The 16,321-nt window shown below is 36.9% G+C and overlaps 1 protein-coding gene across 6 annotated transcripts in view; it reads right to left on the reverse strand.

Moving 5' to 3' along the window:
• PDE4D (phosphodiesterase 4D) overlaps window positions 1-16,321 on the reverse strand; it is a 353,397-nt gene that overhangs the window by 92,849 nt on the left and 244,227 nt on the right. For all 6 annotated transcript variants that reach the window (XM_014268998.3, XM_005489768.4, XM_074533512.1 and 3 more), the window contains one exon: window positions 6,614-6,805. In XM_014268998.3, the coding sequence (XP_014124473.1) occupies window positions 6,614-6,805 (192 nt within the window). The remainder of the gene's footprint in view (window positions 1-6,613; window positions 6,806-16,321) is intronic.

A 16,321-nucleotide genomic window follows, 5' to 3' on the forward strand; every position in this document is an offset into this window, starting at 1 on the left:
CAACTGGCCTCTATTAAGTCTGACAGAATTACTCAGTCCTGAAGGGAAACAGAACATGCTGCAGGTGGTTTTCCTTCTGAAATCAGAAGGTAGTCCTCCTGGGGGTCACTGAGGCAATGGCAAGGGAAAAGAAGCTACGGCAGTGTGGCGAGTTTTTTTGTGTGTTGAAGGAGAGGCTGGATTAAGCCAGAGGAGATAGGACTTTGAATGAGAAAAATGCTGGACTCAATCACAGGAGTCCAGGCCAACTCAGCAGTGCCACTATTGTACTGTTCATACAAACAAAACCATTATTTAGCTACATCAAGGCTGGAAAACAAAGAGGCATCAGAGACTACAGTGTGGTTCTGTTTTCTTCTCAGGTTCGAGAAAATTAGTGACTGGGTTTGTGTACATGGAAGCAATCAAGTTAGTGTCACTTAATGAGTTACTATTAGTGAGTTTTGATTGCATTAGCTGACTATATACACAAACTTTTACCTGGTATCAAATTAAAATAAAATGTGTTTATTGTGTCTATAACTGCTTTTAATCATCAGGTATTTGGTTGCTTGCTTGTCCCTGTTCTACAAACTTAAGTGTTTAAAAATGATATGGATGTGTTACTTCTGAAGAATAAGACTACATGAGTTTCCATGTGGGCTTCCTACAAATGCAGGCTGAAAGATTCCCTCCTTAAAAGAAATAGCAGATCTTCTGAGAACAAGGCACTCATACAATGCAACCCAGCCTGAGAGAGCTTGCTACAAGCCGGCCACAGGGGGCTTCAGGGTTTATAAAAAATGGGCCCTTAACTAAATTCAAAGGTCCCTAAATGCATGTAAGAAGAAACAAGCTGACTTCAAGAAAAACAAGAAAAAACATCAGATTTTCAGATTGTGCACTTTCAGGGATTGAACTCTACAATTAACTGAGCATTAGGGCCATTAAAAGAATTCAGAACATTCAGTTTGTGCCCTGAAGGTTGGAATGACATTTAATGTTCTTCTGGGTTGTGAAATAAATGTGACCTGTGCATGTCGGTGATCACTGAGCCAGAAAAACTGTCCAAAAGAGATCCCTGCAAAACATTCAAGTCCCTTTTTACAAAGCTACCTCTCTTCACACTGCTCCTATCTTTCAGTATTGCTGGCACACAAAATGCACATGTCCACCCTCCCCTCCACTGCTGATCAGTGTTGCAAGCCCAGGGAGCTGTGGTGTTGTGGTGTACTTGAAATCCCAGCTAAGAATTTATTTTGGTACCATATTTTTAAGAACATGCCATTTGTGACTGAAAAGATGTAAGAATTCAGTCTGTCTTGGTTGTAACTTCAATAATAACTTGTTATTTTCCTGCAAACATCCATTGTATCCAGGAAAGGGAAGGAAAAAACCTAAAATATCTAAAGTGTTTAAAGGGGAAGTGATGTGTCTAACAACAGAGCTGTTTGGAAAAATGTAAGGTTTTAGCAATCTCTCACATGGAACCAGTCATGATTCTGTATTGACTGAAAGTAAATGAAATATGTTTGCATTTCATCAACAAAAATTCTCCCCTGAATAAAAAGCAGATAAATGCTTCTCCATGCAAAAATGCTTTCTTGTTGTTTTCCAATATAATTAATTTCCTGATCAACAAATAAAGTTAGCACAAAATTATTAATCAACTTTAAGCTAGTTGCATTCTAAGTTGAGTTCTTTGTTTTGAATTCCACCTGTAAAATGTGTCAAACAACCAGAAAGGACAGCCATCTCTTTTTAGTTCTTTTATAGCTCAAAAAAATATTGTAAGTGACTTGCAAATGACTTAGATTCTTTTAAGCTGCAATCTGGAAGTTCATTTAAGGACCTTAAAAAAAAAAAAAGAAAAACACAATGAAGCAAAATATTTGTCTGTTTTTCCTAATGTAATGTAAAAAATGTCTCAAGCAATTGAATGTATTTTTTAAATTAAAGATTGTTTAGAAACAGAGTCACACATAAAAAATGCTTCTTTATTACAGCAGGCTGGACTTTGAGGTTTAACTGTTTATTTTCAGCCAGTAATAACCATGAAATAAAAATATCAGAGATTCCTAGAAAAGCATATGATTGAAAGGAATTTCAGCTGCAAATTTTCTGGAGAATAGATAATTATTTCTAATTTTTGAACTGAAGTGCAATTACTCTTGTCAAGAAACACATCTTGTCTGCTATCCCAGAATCTTGGATAGCACCTGTCATGAAAAAGGTGTATTTTTTCTTCATAACTTAAGATTCATAATCACAATATTTGATAATAAAACCAGGTCTTGCTGGCTCAGAAAAAAAAAAATAAAAAGCTTGCCTTTGAGGACAAGGAAATACATCCTCTGTAACTGTAGCTGTAGGGAAAATGTCCTGGAGAAAACTTAATCCTCTTGATATGTTTTTTAATCACAGACAACAGCAGAGGGATGCTGCTGTCCTCAGAAGTTACTGACACAGTAGCAGTAGGTTGTTCAGGTCAGGGAATGGGTGTGTGGTGGCCATTTAGCAGATCACCAGACCAGTGACCCTGCAGTTCCCCTCAGTTCCTTGGCTAGGTTCTGCTCCTTTAATGCATGCGAGCAAGTTTTAGTACATATCAGCAAATTTTGTGTAATATTACTATTTGGAGCTGATGAAGAAAACAATGCTGACCTTCTCTAAAGAAAGCTGTAAAACTCCCCCAGTAGCTGCTTTTTTATGAGTGAGGTTCAGCTGGCTAAGTCCTGAGGAAACCAGGATGTCTGTGCTTGCTGTGCTGTGTTCTGAGAGCTTGTGGAAATGGGAGAAGAACAGACTAAAATGAGAGGTCAGAAGATGTCTTACACTCAGAAACACAGTGGAGCTTGGCAGACTTTACTGAGAATGTCTTGGTTCCCTGGTCTAGACTGCTATCCTCTGGTCTGCTTTTTCAGTATCACAGGGGGATTATACATGTTTTTTGCCCTTCAGAGTGACATAAAACATGGGCTGTGATGCAGCACTGGACAGCTTATTGGCTTTTTATTTTCTAGGAACCTATTTTTTTAACCTGATTAGAGACGTGGGTTCTACAACAGAAATTCTCTACTAATTTGATCTCTTCCTCCATTAACCAGGGCAGTGATCCCGTAACAAGAAAGAGTATAAAAAGTGTTATCACTCCAACTTCTTCCTGTATTTGCAAGTTCTAGACAGCCACAGCAGTTCAAAAATTCAGCATTAAGCAATCAGAGCACCTCAGCAAGACAGCCACACAGCTCTCTGCTTCACTAGTGTCTTCAAAATAGGCCTGACAATTTTTCCAATAATGATTTTGCACATCTTTCATCTAGATACTACTTCCTTTCTCCTCTGCATTGGTGTTGGGAATTGCTTTTTTTGGCTTTTGTTGGTTTGGGGTATTTTTGTTTTGTTTTTGGGGGGTTTTTTTTGTTTGTTTTGTTTTGTTTTGTTTTCCATTCTTTATTTTCCTTCCCTTTAAACTTGTTTTCCCTTCTTTCATCACAGAGCCTGAACTATAATTCCTGATATTGTCTCATTACCCCTCACTGCCTCATTCAGTTACTTTTTCTCTTGCACATCCTTTTCTCTGCTGGAAATCCCACAGAGAGGCTTCACAACACACCTGTGCTCATCTGCCTTGGACCTCGTATCTTCCTGTCTAAACTATTCACCTCTCCATTTCACAAACTTTAGCAGCTTTTCCTAATCTCTGTATATAATTTCCATGTCCTGCTTTTATTGTTCTCAAAGACCTTGTTATTTCTTCCAAGGGATAATTACAACAATGTTACTGACTCCCACTCCAATTCATGTGCTTTTCTTTACTTACACTCAGCTGCTTTTTCTGTGAAACTGTGTCCACATTTGTCCTACTAACTTTCTTCACCAAAGCAGCCTTGTATTCATTGTGTCTTTATTCTTTTCCATAACTAATTCATGAAAATGTACATTCTCTGATTTTACAAAACTTTCCACCTGTCCATTCTCTGCCCTTGTTTCTTTACTTTCTATCTCAACTCCCTGAATGAAACTCCATTTGCTTTCTTTGTGACGTTCACTATTTTGAGCATAGTGACTCGCATTGTATCTTCTCCTGAGGATAGTATCTGACTGTATTAGTCCCTTGGTTATCATCTTATACTTTGGCTTTTTAGCTTGTTTGTAGCAGAGCCCATCTTTTCATTTTAGGTTTGCAAACAACTGAGCACAACTTGTTCCCTTCCTTGGTTGGAGCTGCATACATAATAAATAATGACATGATGAATTTAGCACTGCCATCCACTGGCGGTCTTAACATGACATTCCACACCTGACTAAAATTTTGAAGCATTGCTACTGACTGGAAAGTATTACTCTAAGTTCAGTATTTCAGAGTAATGGAAATGCCAGAATTCTTTATGTTCTACCCCTTTCAAATACAAGATGTATGCTTTTTCCTTTGTCTTTTTCTTTACAAAGTGAAATATTGAGGCTGATTGAAGAATGAGGGGATCTAGACTAAACTGCTGTGTACAATTAATTGACTTACATTACCTGAATGATGCGTATATTTTTAATATATATTGCTCATGTTTAAAAAACAAACAATACTTAGACATGTATATAGGTGCAAAAGGGAAATAGGATAATATGACACTAACCTAAAATTTGGGTACTTCCTCTGTCAACCCTTTCATCTTCCACTTCATTTAGCAAGGTCCTGAATCAGAATGGTTTCATTATTTTAATAATATTCAATGGGTTTTCTTTCCATAAGAACATTCAGTTTATGGTTGAATACATACATAAGGACTTTTGTGACTTTTCTTTTTTATTCCATGCTATTTTATCTTTTTAAACTTTCCCCTCTTTTACTCCATGTCTTTTTTTCACTTAATTTCTGTGATACAGCTAAGCTTATTGTAATTAGACTTATTGATAAATGATTAATATTCCCGGGTGAGAACAACTTGCCTTTTACATTTCCTAATGTGCTCCCCTCCAAAACAGTGGCAGGAATATCTACCTTCTTAGTACAAAGGTTCATCTGTGACAAGAGACTTTGAAAATCTATCAAGATGTGAGGTCAAATAAATTTTATATGTAAATGTGTTTCCAGAAAATTTGAAAAGAAAATAGAGAGGGAAAAAAAGGGGGAAAATGTGTGCTGTTTCAGTTATTATATTGTTTATCCAATTTACTGCCATGTGCTGAAATATTACTCAAAATTCTAGGAAATTAAGTGGATTATGAGTTCAAGGAGGGAGCACTAATTGAATCTTTCATTGAAATGACTCATCTAAGCAATGCAGTCAGCTGGATTGTCCTCCTGAATGTAAAAATCTTTACAAATGTTATCCTGGTACAGGTGCCATAAGAAAAGCTTGAATGTTCTCCCTTCATATAAAAGGATATCTCTCAGAGGAAGATTTTCTGGAAAGGGGTTATTATTCCCAAGAAAAATGCTTTTTTTTTTTTTATAACAAAGTAAGGTTTTTTTTGTTCTAACCCATTTTGTCTGAACAAAAACTGGTTACATTTGGCACAAAGCTTACTGAGTATTTCAATCCACAGATCTTAACTGAGTCATAGACCTTACACTAACCCTCTCTAAAGGCAGGAAATGTTCTTACCTTAAAACTCTACAAAGAAAAAGAGCTATAATTAAAAAAACAACAGTTCTAAAAATTATATAAGCTGAAAAAGAATAGGAGTGTTCATTTATGACTTTAATTAAATATCCGCTCTATTTTCACTAATTTTTATGAAAACTCTTATTCTTTTTTGTGTGCCTACAGTTATTTTGTGCCTACAGGTAATATCTATTGGTCTTTTCCTCATTAAAAACCAGCATTTACTCTGGTTTTCTGACAAGCCTGATCCTTTATTTTAGATATCTATTTGAACCATAAACACCAAATTGGCCATGCAAATTAGAGCCATTTAGGCAAAGAAAACCCAACCAAGCAAGAAAGAGTTAATAATTTCTCCTACTTAGAAGTGACTAGAAGATGGATCATTCAAATGTTTTTGGCATCTTACTAATAAACAAAGATTTGCATGACTTCCACTACACATGAAACCTGGGGACCACACATACTTGAAAAGCATGACTTACTACCAGAAAACACACAGTTCACAGAAACGTGAGAGAGGACAGAATAAGCTTTAAAAGTTCTTTTGTTAGAAGTTTTTCCTTTAATTAAGATGGTATTTAAAATAATTTTTCTCTCAATTATATTATTTTCTTCCAGCTGGTAAATCTTTTGTCTAAAAATTGAGAAGAACACAGTTGAAAATAAATGTAATCTATTTCTTAAAATCATGAAGAAGCATAAATTGAGTTTGTGTTGTTTCTCTTGAAAATAACTTAAGAGACAGAAAATAGCTCTCCTTACTGTTTTAGTACACCAGTATTGACTATCATTACTATTCTGTCAAGGCTAATAGAGTGCATAAACATGTCAAGTACACTCTCATGATATCCTTCAAAAAGCTGCAGGAACGAGTATAATCTTCATTAAAGAAATAAACAAACAATTTTCCATTACTTCCCTGCCATAACTGATTACAGTCCGGCTTTAAAAAAAATTTTCTTGTGGCTGCAAAAATCTTGATTTTGGACAAAATATAGACTAGAAGTATTTCATAAGATACTTACATATCACTGGCAATGGAGGAATTCCTGGACATGGACTTTGGAGACAGATCATAATCACTGTCTGACCGGTAAAGGAAAGACTCCCTACGTTGGCTGTGGACAAAATTTGCCTGAAGAATTAGCCCTGACCCAGGGCTTGTCATGGGGTCCAAGGGACTTCGTCCTGATGATGTACCATTGTCTACATCGAAACTGCAACAAGAAGAGAAAATTGTTTATGTTATTGACTTAAGAATTTTAAAATACAATAAACACCTTTCTGATAAATTATCATAGCTAATTGCTTCTTGATAGTAATGGAGAAACAAAGACCTGATCATGTCCACTGTGACAAAAAACCACAAGCCACACTAGAGGGAGACTTTAAAATTACTGATCAACAAAAATCCCCCAAGGCCGAAGTAAAAGAATGGCAGAGAAAAGTCCCATACTACTGGAAATACAGAAAGCTTTCTACTTCTCTGCATGTAGAGTATCCACAAGTTCTATATCAGAGGAAACATGATATTTCACTATTTACTTCTTCAGATGCCAACTCTCCTGAGCTGAACACCAATTATCCTGTCTCCCACTGCTAAGGCAACTGAGGGCTTTTTCCTTATTGAGTATCCAATCCCAATATTTTGTTACCACAAAAATATTTCAAGTGCATACTTTATCTTGTCCCAGTAAAAAAAGTGTTGCGGTGGCATTAAGGCATGGGCGTGTGCTTGAACACACCTGCCTGCAGCATCAGGTTTGCTGTTTTACAAACAGATGGAAGCAGTGAGTCCTTTGTTAATGGCCAAGCAGAAGAACTTCTGTAGCCATTTGTGTCCTTGAACCGCACAGCTTAGATTCAGCACTTTTGGTTGTTGTGCTTTGGTATGAAGAGTGGTGAAGAGGCTTATCATTCCTAGAGAACATTCTTCTCTAGAGAGGCTGAAGGACGAGGGAAAAGAAAGAAAGAGAAGGAGAGAGTAGATGTTGTTTTACATAAATGGTAATTTTTCTACAAAGGGCTTTGAAAATCAGTGCAAAGACCTTGAACAGGAGTCTGAAAACACTTAAACACTGGTACAGGGTGGGTGGTGCTGAGAGGATGTGTTCATAGCAATCCATGCTGCTTGACAGCCCAACAGCTCCATCTGGAACTGTATGGAGGCTTTTTGCAGCATGTGGCTTCAGGTTTGGATGTCTGTGGTATGCAATCTGAGAGGTTACAAATGTGTGGATTAGCAAGACTGCCTCTCTAGGCTCATTTGCCATAGTAAATGGGGAAAAAGTAACATTGTTAAAGCATTTACGAATGAGGGATAAATGGAGGATCTTTCCCATAATTTTTTGAACATAGATAAGCATTAGCAGGATATTATGCATTTTTGCTGAACCCATATAAAGTATTAATTTTGAAAATGGTGTTCATTTAAAGGACACCCACAGGTTTCCAGTAACAGCTAAGGACAGCAGAAAAGATGCAGTGCAAGTCAGCTGGTGATTAGACTTCAGGCTAGCAAAAGTGTCGCTGCTGGTGCATGCGACTCTGTACCAGCTTGTTTTACCTCCCAGTGACCTGGGGTTTCAATTAGGCTGCCGCTTCAATCCTTTGCTGAAGTGACAGGATTCCTATGACCCTTTTTTCCTTTCTTAAATGAACTAATCAAAGAAACATATATTGCTTATTTTGACACAGATGCACACTGCCTGGCAGAGGATAGATTTTTGTTTCATTGTTTATTTTTACTTTGCACATAGCTATAGAACTGCAACCTTACTGCCACATTCAGATTATATTCTTTTCTTTGTATTCACCACTTACAATTTGAATGTGGAAAAACAAATATAGTTGGTTTGGTTTTTTTTTTTTTTACATAAATGCAGAAAATATTATTTAAAAAGTTCAGGAGAGCACAGTATCCTTTTCCCTGTAGTTTTTTCTGTTTTCACTGTAGTTTTCAGAACAATTACCAGTCAGTAAATCCAAACACATACTCTTCTTCCCAGGACTGATTTGATTTGGTTATGCCTGTGTCTTAAAATGTCCTGCTGCTTCATGAACCTCAAACTAAGAAAGCTTAAACCATGAGACAACAAATTAGAGTTCTGGCACCAGCCTTCTAGGTGATCTTGGACTGTGCAGAGTTCCTCTTTGCTTTTCACTTCCCCTATTTGTTGTATCTTTGTGATGACTGAAATCTGCTCACAAAGAGTACTTGAGAATGTATTGGAAAGATCAAGATACCATGAACACTACGGTGAAAAGTCCTTTGTAGCTTGTAGTGTCATTAGTTCACATCCACATTATGATTGTTACTAGTATGACTACTATTAATTGTTATCAATCAATATCATTTTAGCTTGAATTCCTAAATATTGCAGGAGCACAAAACAATCACAATGCTAATGACATGTTTAGCTCATCATATCCAAATTTCCTAACATCAGTATTTTGTTTCCTGAATAACTTTTATGCCCTTTAAACAGCTTCAAGAAAACCCAAACTCCTAATCAATGCATAGTCTGTATATTTTGTTTTTCTCTTGAGGGCAGAAGGACAGATAATTCCCACAATTTTAGGTAGAACAGAAGACTGTTCTCAGTAAGACTAATTTCTTCAATGGCAGTATCATTTCAAATATATATGAACTTGCTAGGGAACTTTAAAATAAAAGTTAAAGGCTGGATATAAATAAATGAAGATTAATGTAAGTCCCTATCACAGAATGAAAATTTTCAACTGAATCAAAAGTATTCAGTTGGATTAAACAAATATGCTTTTATTTGCAGTTTTCTTTTATTTTCTTCATCGCCCTTTTGTGGACATCACTCGAATATTATATTACCAGTCATTTCTTCCAGTCAGAAACTAAGGCAGGCCTCTATAAATGATTTCACTGTCAGATTGTAATGTAGTCAATTTTTAAAATTTAGAAGTCTGTTAGGTAGAACTGCAGTTTCACCTGAGAGAAGTCCCTTGGTTTGCATCAGACACTGTGTGATGCATCAGGCACTGTGTCTTGTGCAAGACACTGCTGTTGCAACAGAAATTTTATCCTGTTGTACTGCAGGAAGACCACTAGATGGGTGTAAAAAGTAAAAAACAGGATCCAAATAGATCAGCTGGATTTGCCTCGTGCTGTTCCAAGACAACGTCTTTTCTGAAAATATGTATCAAGAAAAATAGTGTTCAGCTTTACATCCAAAGCAAACTGTGAATTGAGAACTTTTTTTTTTTCAGAAACCCATGTTTATATTAAAAAGTTTTTGAAATGTTATAGTATAGTATAGTAGTTAAGTGTCTTATTTAGATCTTTCTGAGATATTTGCCAACATTTTCAGATATGAAAGCTTGTAGAATTCTAAATCAAAATAAGAGTTATTACAATGAAAATCATATAAATTGTTTCTATGTTTATCACGTCTTATTTTTAAGAAACTGTACTTCTGACTTCAAAAGAAGAGAGAATCAGAATGGGGAATTGAAAACTTCCTCACCAGTTTTTTGCTCTTTGTTGTCGCATACACTGAAAGAATCAGAAGTTTAAGACACAAAATAGGACAGGCTCTTTAACTTGCCTAAACAGAAATTGCTAAAAGTCAGTTGTGCTTACTTCCTATTTATCTTTTCACTCTCAGTAAGTTTTAAGCCACAGCAAGAATATGCTGTGAATTAGAAAGAATACAGAAACAGAACAACATCTTCATGGAAGTTGTTACTTAAGAGGACAAGAATTCTTTTGCTTTCATTCTGCAGGTAGTAAGCGGCAATTTAAAGACAGAATTTTGCACCATTGCTTGCAGCCAGCTCTGGGCACTTTGCATAATGCATGCAAACTGAAACTGCCTTTGGTGACAGGCATTTGGCACAGACATCACAGAATTTTATACATTCAAAAAGCTTTACTGCAACTCCGGAGATGCCAAAGCCCTGAAAAGTCAAGGATAATTCAGCAACTTTTGTGTCTGCATTTTGACAAAATGTATTAAGGCATTAGTGGATAGTGTTTTTCTTTAGACCCTGCCTTATTCAGTGTTCAGTGTTGACAAACTTGACATGAGACAAAATTCAAATTTTTCTTCTTGTTTGGCTATTCATCTTGTTTGCACTTCTTGCCCAGTTTCTGTCATCCATGCTCTGTACTAAGATGGGGAAAAAACTGAGTGATTTGTAAACATTCATGGCTGATCTTCTTGTGCTCCTAACAAAACAAGTACAAATAAACCCACAAGCAAACTTTAGGAAGATTATTAGAGGTTTGCTTCAGACAATAATAGGACTCTGTGGCAAGAACAAGAGAGGTTCTGGGTCCTGATCCTGAATCTTAGCTACACTTCTTCATTGTTAATGACTGCGCAGCTTCTTTGAATATTGAAGGAAACTGTGGACTTCCTTTTGAGTTCCTAAAAAATGGTTTCCTACTCTCTGCCATGCTGCTAAAAGAAAAAATGTGGAGGCCTGTATATAAAATACATATTTTAGTTACATAAGCAATAATGGCGTCATAATCACTATACCCAAGAGTTTGTAATTAAGGCTGAATAGAAAATCTTAGTGTTGGTTTTTCTTAGTACTGAGAATTTAGCACTAATGATGCAGCATTTTTTTCGGGGGGGGGGGGGGAGGGCAGTATTTTCTTTAATTTTTGCATGTTTTTTATTTTTAGAGAAATATGCAATACTAGGAGAGAGAAGGAAATAAATTTCACCCTAAAATGAAGACCTTACTAGGCTTTTTAAGAATGCAAATTGTACTCCTGCTATTCCCCTTTAAGTGTCTTCACACTTTCATCTTGGAAACTACAGGGAGGGAGAGCCAAATTAATTGAACCTCTTGGGGACATCTTATCTTTTAAAGCCATCTTTAGCATTACAGAGGGACAGGCAAGTTCTAGAGGAGCAATTTTTTTCCCCATCAAAGGTGTCCATTGTCCTAGTGTCAAGCAATCTCTCCAGCCATCTGTGCTATGACCTACATACATATCTCAATGTCCTCACTTCCAAGAAGTCGTGTCCTGTTTTTTCACCTGGTAGCACAATCTAAATATTACACAAAATAGGTGCATTTGGCGTAGCAGCTGTAATTCACTGAAATTATCAGAGAAGACCTGCCCTGCAGCAACTCCCTTTGAGCAGGATCTAATTCAAAGCAAAAGCAAGGTAATAAAACTATAAAGTTCCAAGGAAAGGGTAAACTATTTATCGTTTGTTCTGCAGGACATGAGCCCATCTCTGAGGAAGGAGGCCTTAGCAGCTGGAGAAAGGGAAGGAATGGATGCTGCCTTCAAAAGCAGAATCTGAATCTATTCTTCCATTGCTTCAGATTTAAATAAGCACAGGGTCACCACAGCTGATGGAATGCACCATGAATATGGAGAAAGGCCAGAGTATGCCTGTATGTTAGATTACTTGGTAGGTCTTTGTGATTTCACTTCAGCCTTTTTATTGCTCACTAATAAACTAAGCATTAAATTGTGACTACAGCTGACTTGGGTGTCCCTTTTCTTTTGTCAGGCATAGTTCCCCTTAAGTGAGAGATGAAACTTTAGAAATTTCTTTATTGCAAAGAAATAAGTTGCCACTAGTCTGCTCCTGCCACAGACTCCCAGAAGATTTTAGATGTTGAATAGGCTAACCTGCAGCATCAGCAAAAAATCAAGTAAAAACCAAGTAAAACTAAATCAGTAGATTTATATAATTGAATACTAGGCTAATTATTTGTTTGGGACCTTTCAAAATGCTTCCTTACTGACAGTGTTTACCCTGTGATGAAGAAGAGTCCACATCTGGTTGTCTCCTTCCTTTCTGTCTTTTCCCCCAAGACAAGTTAAAAAAAAAAAAAAAAAAAAAAAAAAAAAACCAGACCAAAAAACCAAAAACAACGACAAAAACCCCTCAGTAAAATGAGAGAAGAAAAAGAAAAAATTTGTAATGATATTGTAGAAGGAACATAATATCTACTCTCTACATTTGAAGAAAAAAGTGTTTATATTTGAATTTATATGTTTATTTTCTTTGTAGCAATATTAAGAAAAATTTTTGCTTTCCGTTACTTAAAATATTTCCAGTCAATTGTGACCAAATGATATTAGAAGGAACATATGATCTAAATCTGAATTTTCATGTACCACTCTAGAATTCAAGCCAACTATCTGGTTGTGGCATTGGGTTTCCAGTTCAGCAGTTCAGAAAGCAAGCCCTGTGATTAACTCCATATTTAGAAGTGATGTGGGTAGATTTTCCTGTATCAAAGTTCCAAAGCAAAAGAATAAAACATGGCATTTTATGATTTTTTTTTTTTAGCAGTAGAACTTGGCTTTTTCTCTTGACATAACTGTTTTTAGAAACATTTGAGTGTACAAGGCTATTAGGCCCAAAATTGGGCCCAAAATTATAAGACAGAGCTAAAAGCCCAGGAAACAGACAAATGTGTAGGACAAAAGATGTGTAGGATAAAAAAAAAATGAAGCAGACTGGTTTGTAAGAAGTAGTCAACGCAAACATGTTAACAAAAAATAAATGAAGCAGACTGGTTTGTAAGAAGTAGTCAACTCAAACATGTTAACAAAGGAACTCTGACTATCTATTTACCTTCTGTGTTATGTTTTTCTAGCAAGTATCTCAGGAAATCTAATCTCTCAAAACAAACTGTTTCATGTTTTGTTATGAAGTTTCCAAGCAAGGAGTTTCCTGTGAAGACTATTCAATTTCTTTGGTACTTTAGCTTTGAATTATTTCCTGGTACTCAACTGAAGATGTGCTTTCCACAATGTCACCTCATTATTCCTAATTATACCTCAGTGGTCTATCCATTTGGCATGAAACTCTTTTTTAAGACACCTATTACATCAACTTGAGTGTTGTGCTCAGCTGTACTGGGATTCCCTTTGTTACTCTTTTTATTTTTTCCTCAGAGAGAATATCATCCCATACCTGGCAAGTTTCATTCTCTGAACTTGGTATTGGGAGTGAATTTCTTTCTGCTAATGTGATGCTCAAATTGAATGCCAGATTCCAGATCCTATCACATGGATTTGATGTTTTGATGTTTCTTTGAAACTGAAATAGTTGTCTTATTTTAGTATAAGAATAATTCAAACAAGAACCACAAGAGAAATGAAATGAAAAATAACTTCCAAGAAATGTGGTAATCTGTTCATGCTTTTACTAGACATAAGTCACTTTATATGGTTCTTCTGATCTAACAGACCTAAGGGGATTAATATTTCTACTTTTAGATTAAAAAAAAAAGCCACCAAGCCTCTATTTTTATGCTTCTGCTAAAATCTGTGGCAGCTTGAGATCTGAATGAGAAAATCTGCAGAAAATGTTGAAGAATTAGAAGAATTTTGGGCAATCTGAGAAACAGAATGTTGCAAAACAGAACCACTTGATCCAGACATGAGAAAGACTAGGCAGCAAGCCCTGGAGTACTCCAAGTACCCCACAAGCCTGCTGGTCCCTGTCACCCCCATATGCCATTGCTGCAGATACACTTCAACTGCATTTCTAGGATTGCAGTCTAGCTGCACTGATGGTTCTCCATTCTATTACTGTCATTATTTGATTGCACTCTATCTGTCAGCATTCACTTAAGTCATTAAGTGGGTTTATGATTCTATGTTCCCCAGGGATGGAGAACATAACTTTCCTGGGCAACCTGTTCCAGTGCCTCACCACCCTCACAGAAAAGAACTTTTTCCTAATATCTAATCCAAACGTACTTTCTTTCACTTTGAAGCCATCCCCCCTTGTCCGGTGAATTCATATGCTCTTATGAATGATCTCTCTCCATCCTTCCAGCAAATTCACTTTGGGTACTTGAAGACTGCAATTAGGTCACCCCAAAGCCCTCTCTTTTCTGTACATATCTAACCCTCTTAGTGTTTCCTCATAGGAGAGGTGCTCTATCCCTCTGATCATCTTTGTGGTTCCCTCTGGATCTGTTCCAGCAGCTACATGTGTCCTTCCTGTGCTGTGCCCCCAGAGCTGGTGCAGCCCTGCAGGTGGGGTCTCACCAGAGCAGAGCAGAGGGGCAGAATCCCCTCCCTGGCATGACCCAAGTCCAGCACCTTGCACTTGGTCTCACTAAATTTCAAAAGATTCCCATGCACCCACTTCTCCAGCCTGTTTAGGTTCCTCTGGATGGCATCAATACTGAACTATCTTCAGACCTTTTTTTTAAAAAATCACTTTACCTAGTTTATTCAAGTTCAAGAAAAATTGTTTTTCTTTCTGGAGTGAGTTTTGATCCAAATATACCAACTTCTTTTTCTGCATCACTACTTTCTGGGCAGAATTTGTGGGATACAAAACCAACTTGCACTGAGTTGACCATATGGCATGAATTTACTGTAATACACAGTGCCATTTATTTTCTCTTATTTTAAATGTAGTAGAATAAAATTTCTAAGCATATAAAAATGCTTATTTATCAATTAATAAAAATATGCAAACCATCCACCAAGAATGTTTCTTAATGCTAGTTAAAATGCAGTTTCCCTAAGATATTAGCAGAACATGGTTGAGAATCAAACTTGTGCCAGAGATGGAAAATCCAACACACTGAAAGAGCTCAGCCTCCTCTTTCTGTGAATCCAACAAAAATGCCATTATCAAAAGTGATTAAATCGCTTTTATATTCTTTATGAGTTACTGCAAATGCAAATGTAGGAAAACAGGCAGTTTTTCAGACCTATAATATTTGAATCAATACCCTACAATGCTGATGAAAACACAGAGTCCATATAATGGGTAAAATATTCCAAGGCATGACACTAATACGCATTGTGAAGTTTCCCAGCAAACCATGTCTTTCTGAAACATCATCATATACAGCCCCAATGGTGATGAAGGCCATGTCACACAAGATATGGTTACACCTACCCTGTGACTAGTGACAAAGATCTTATGCAAGGAGTACCTGTGACAGAAGGTGGCAGGACTAAGCATTTCATGGTTGCTTCATGCTATTTTCCCATACCAGAAAATACAGCAGAGAATGATAGAACCATAGACTGGTTTGGTTTGGAAGTGACCAAAAAATGATCTTGTTTCAGCCCACCTGCCATGAGCAGGAATACACCTTCCACCAGATCAGGTTTTTTAGATCTCCATCCAGCCTGGCCTTGAACACTTCCAGGGATGGGGAATTCACAACTTTTCTGGGCAACCTGTTACAGAGGTTCACCATACTCATAATGAGGAGTTTCTTTCTAACATTTAATCTAAACTTATCCTTCTTCATCTCAAAGCCATTACCTTGTCTCTTGTCACTACATTTTCTCAGAAAATGCCTCTCCTGAGTGTTCTTGTAGGCCCCCTTCAGGTACTGGAAGGTGTTCTAATGACTCCCTGGTGTTCTAAGTCTCCCTTCTCTTCTCCAGGCTGAACAAGCTCAGCTCTCTCAGCCCATCCCCCTAGAAGTGGTGCTCCAGCCCTCTGATCTTCTTTGCAGCCTTCTCTGGACTCATTCAAATAGGCCCAGCTTTGTCTTAGAAAGAGATCCAGTGAGCCAGGAGGTGTGACCATTATGACAAGAGGACCTGCAATCCTCAGCATCACTTAGTTCATAATTTTTAAATCTTTGCACAATTGACCTTAAGCAACATTTTCTTCAAAAATTGTGCATTGAAGAAAATGGTTAAGGGCTGTAGACAGAAAGGGCTCCAAAGAGAAGAAGCTCTAAAGCCCAAATGATAGGGACCTTGCACATAGTAGATGATTTACTTC

This window comes from Zonotrichia albicollis, chromosome Z, assembly GCF_047830755.1.
Source record: "Zonotrichia albicollis isolate bZonAlb1 chromosome Z, bZonAlb1.hap1, whole genome shotgun sequence".
In the NCBI taxonomy this organism is placed as follows: domain Eukaryota; kingdom Metazoa; phylum Chordata; class Aves; order Passeriformes; family Passerellidae; genus Zonotrichia; species Zonotrichia albicollis.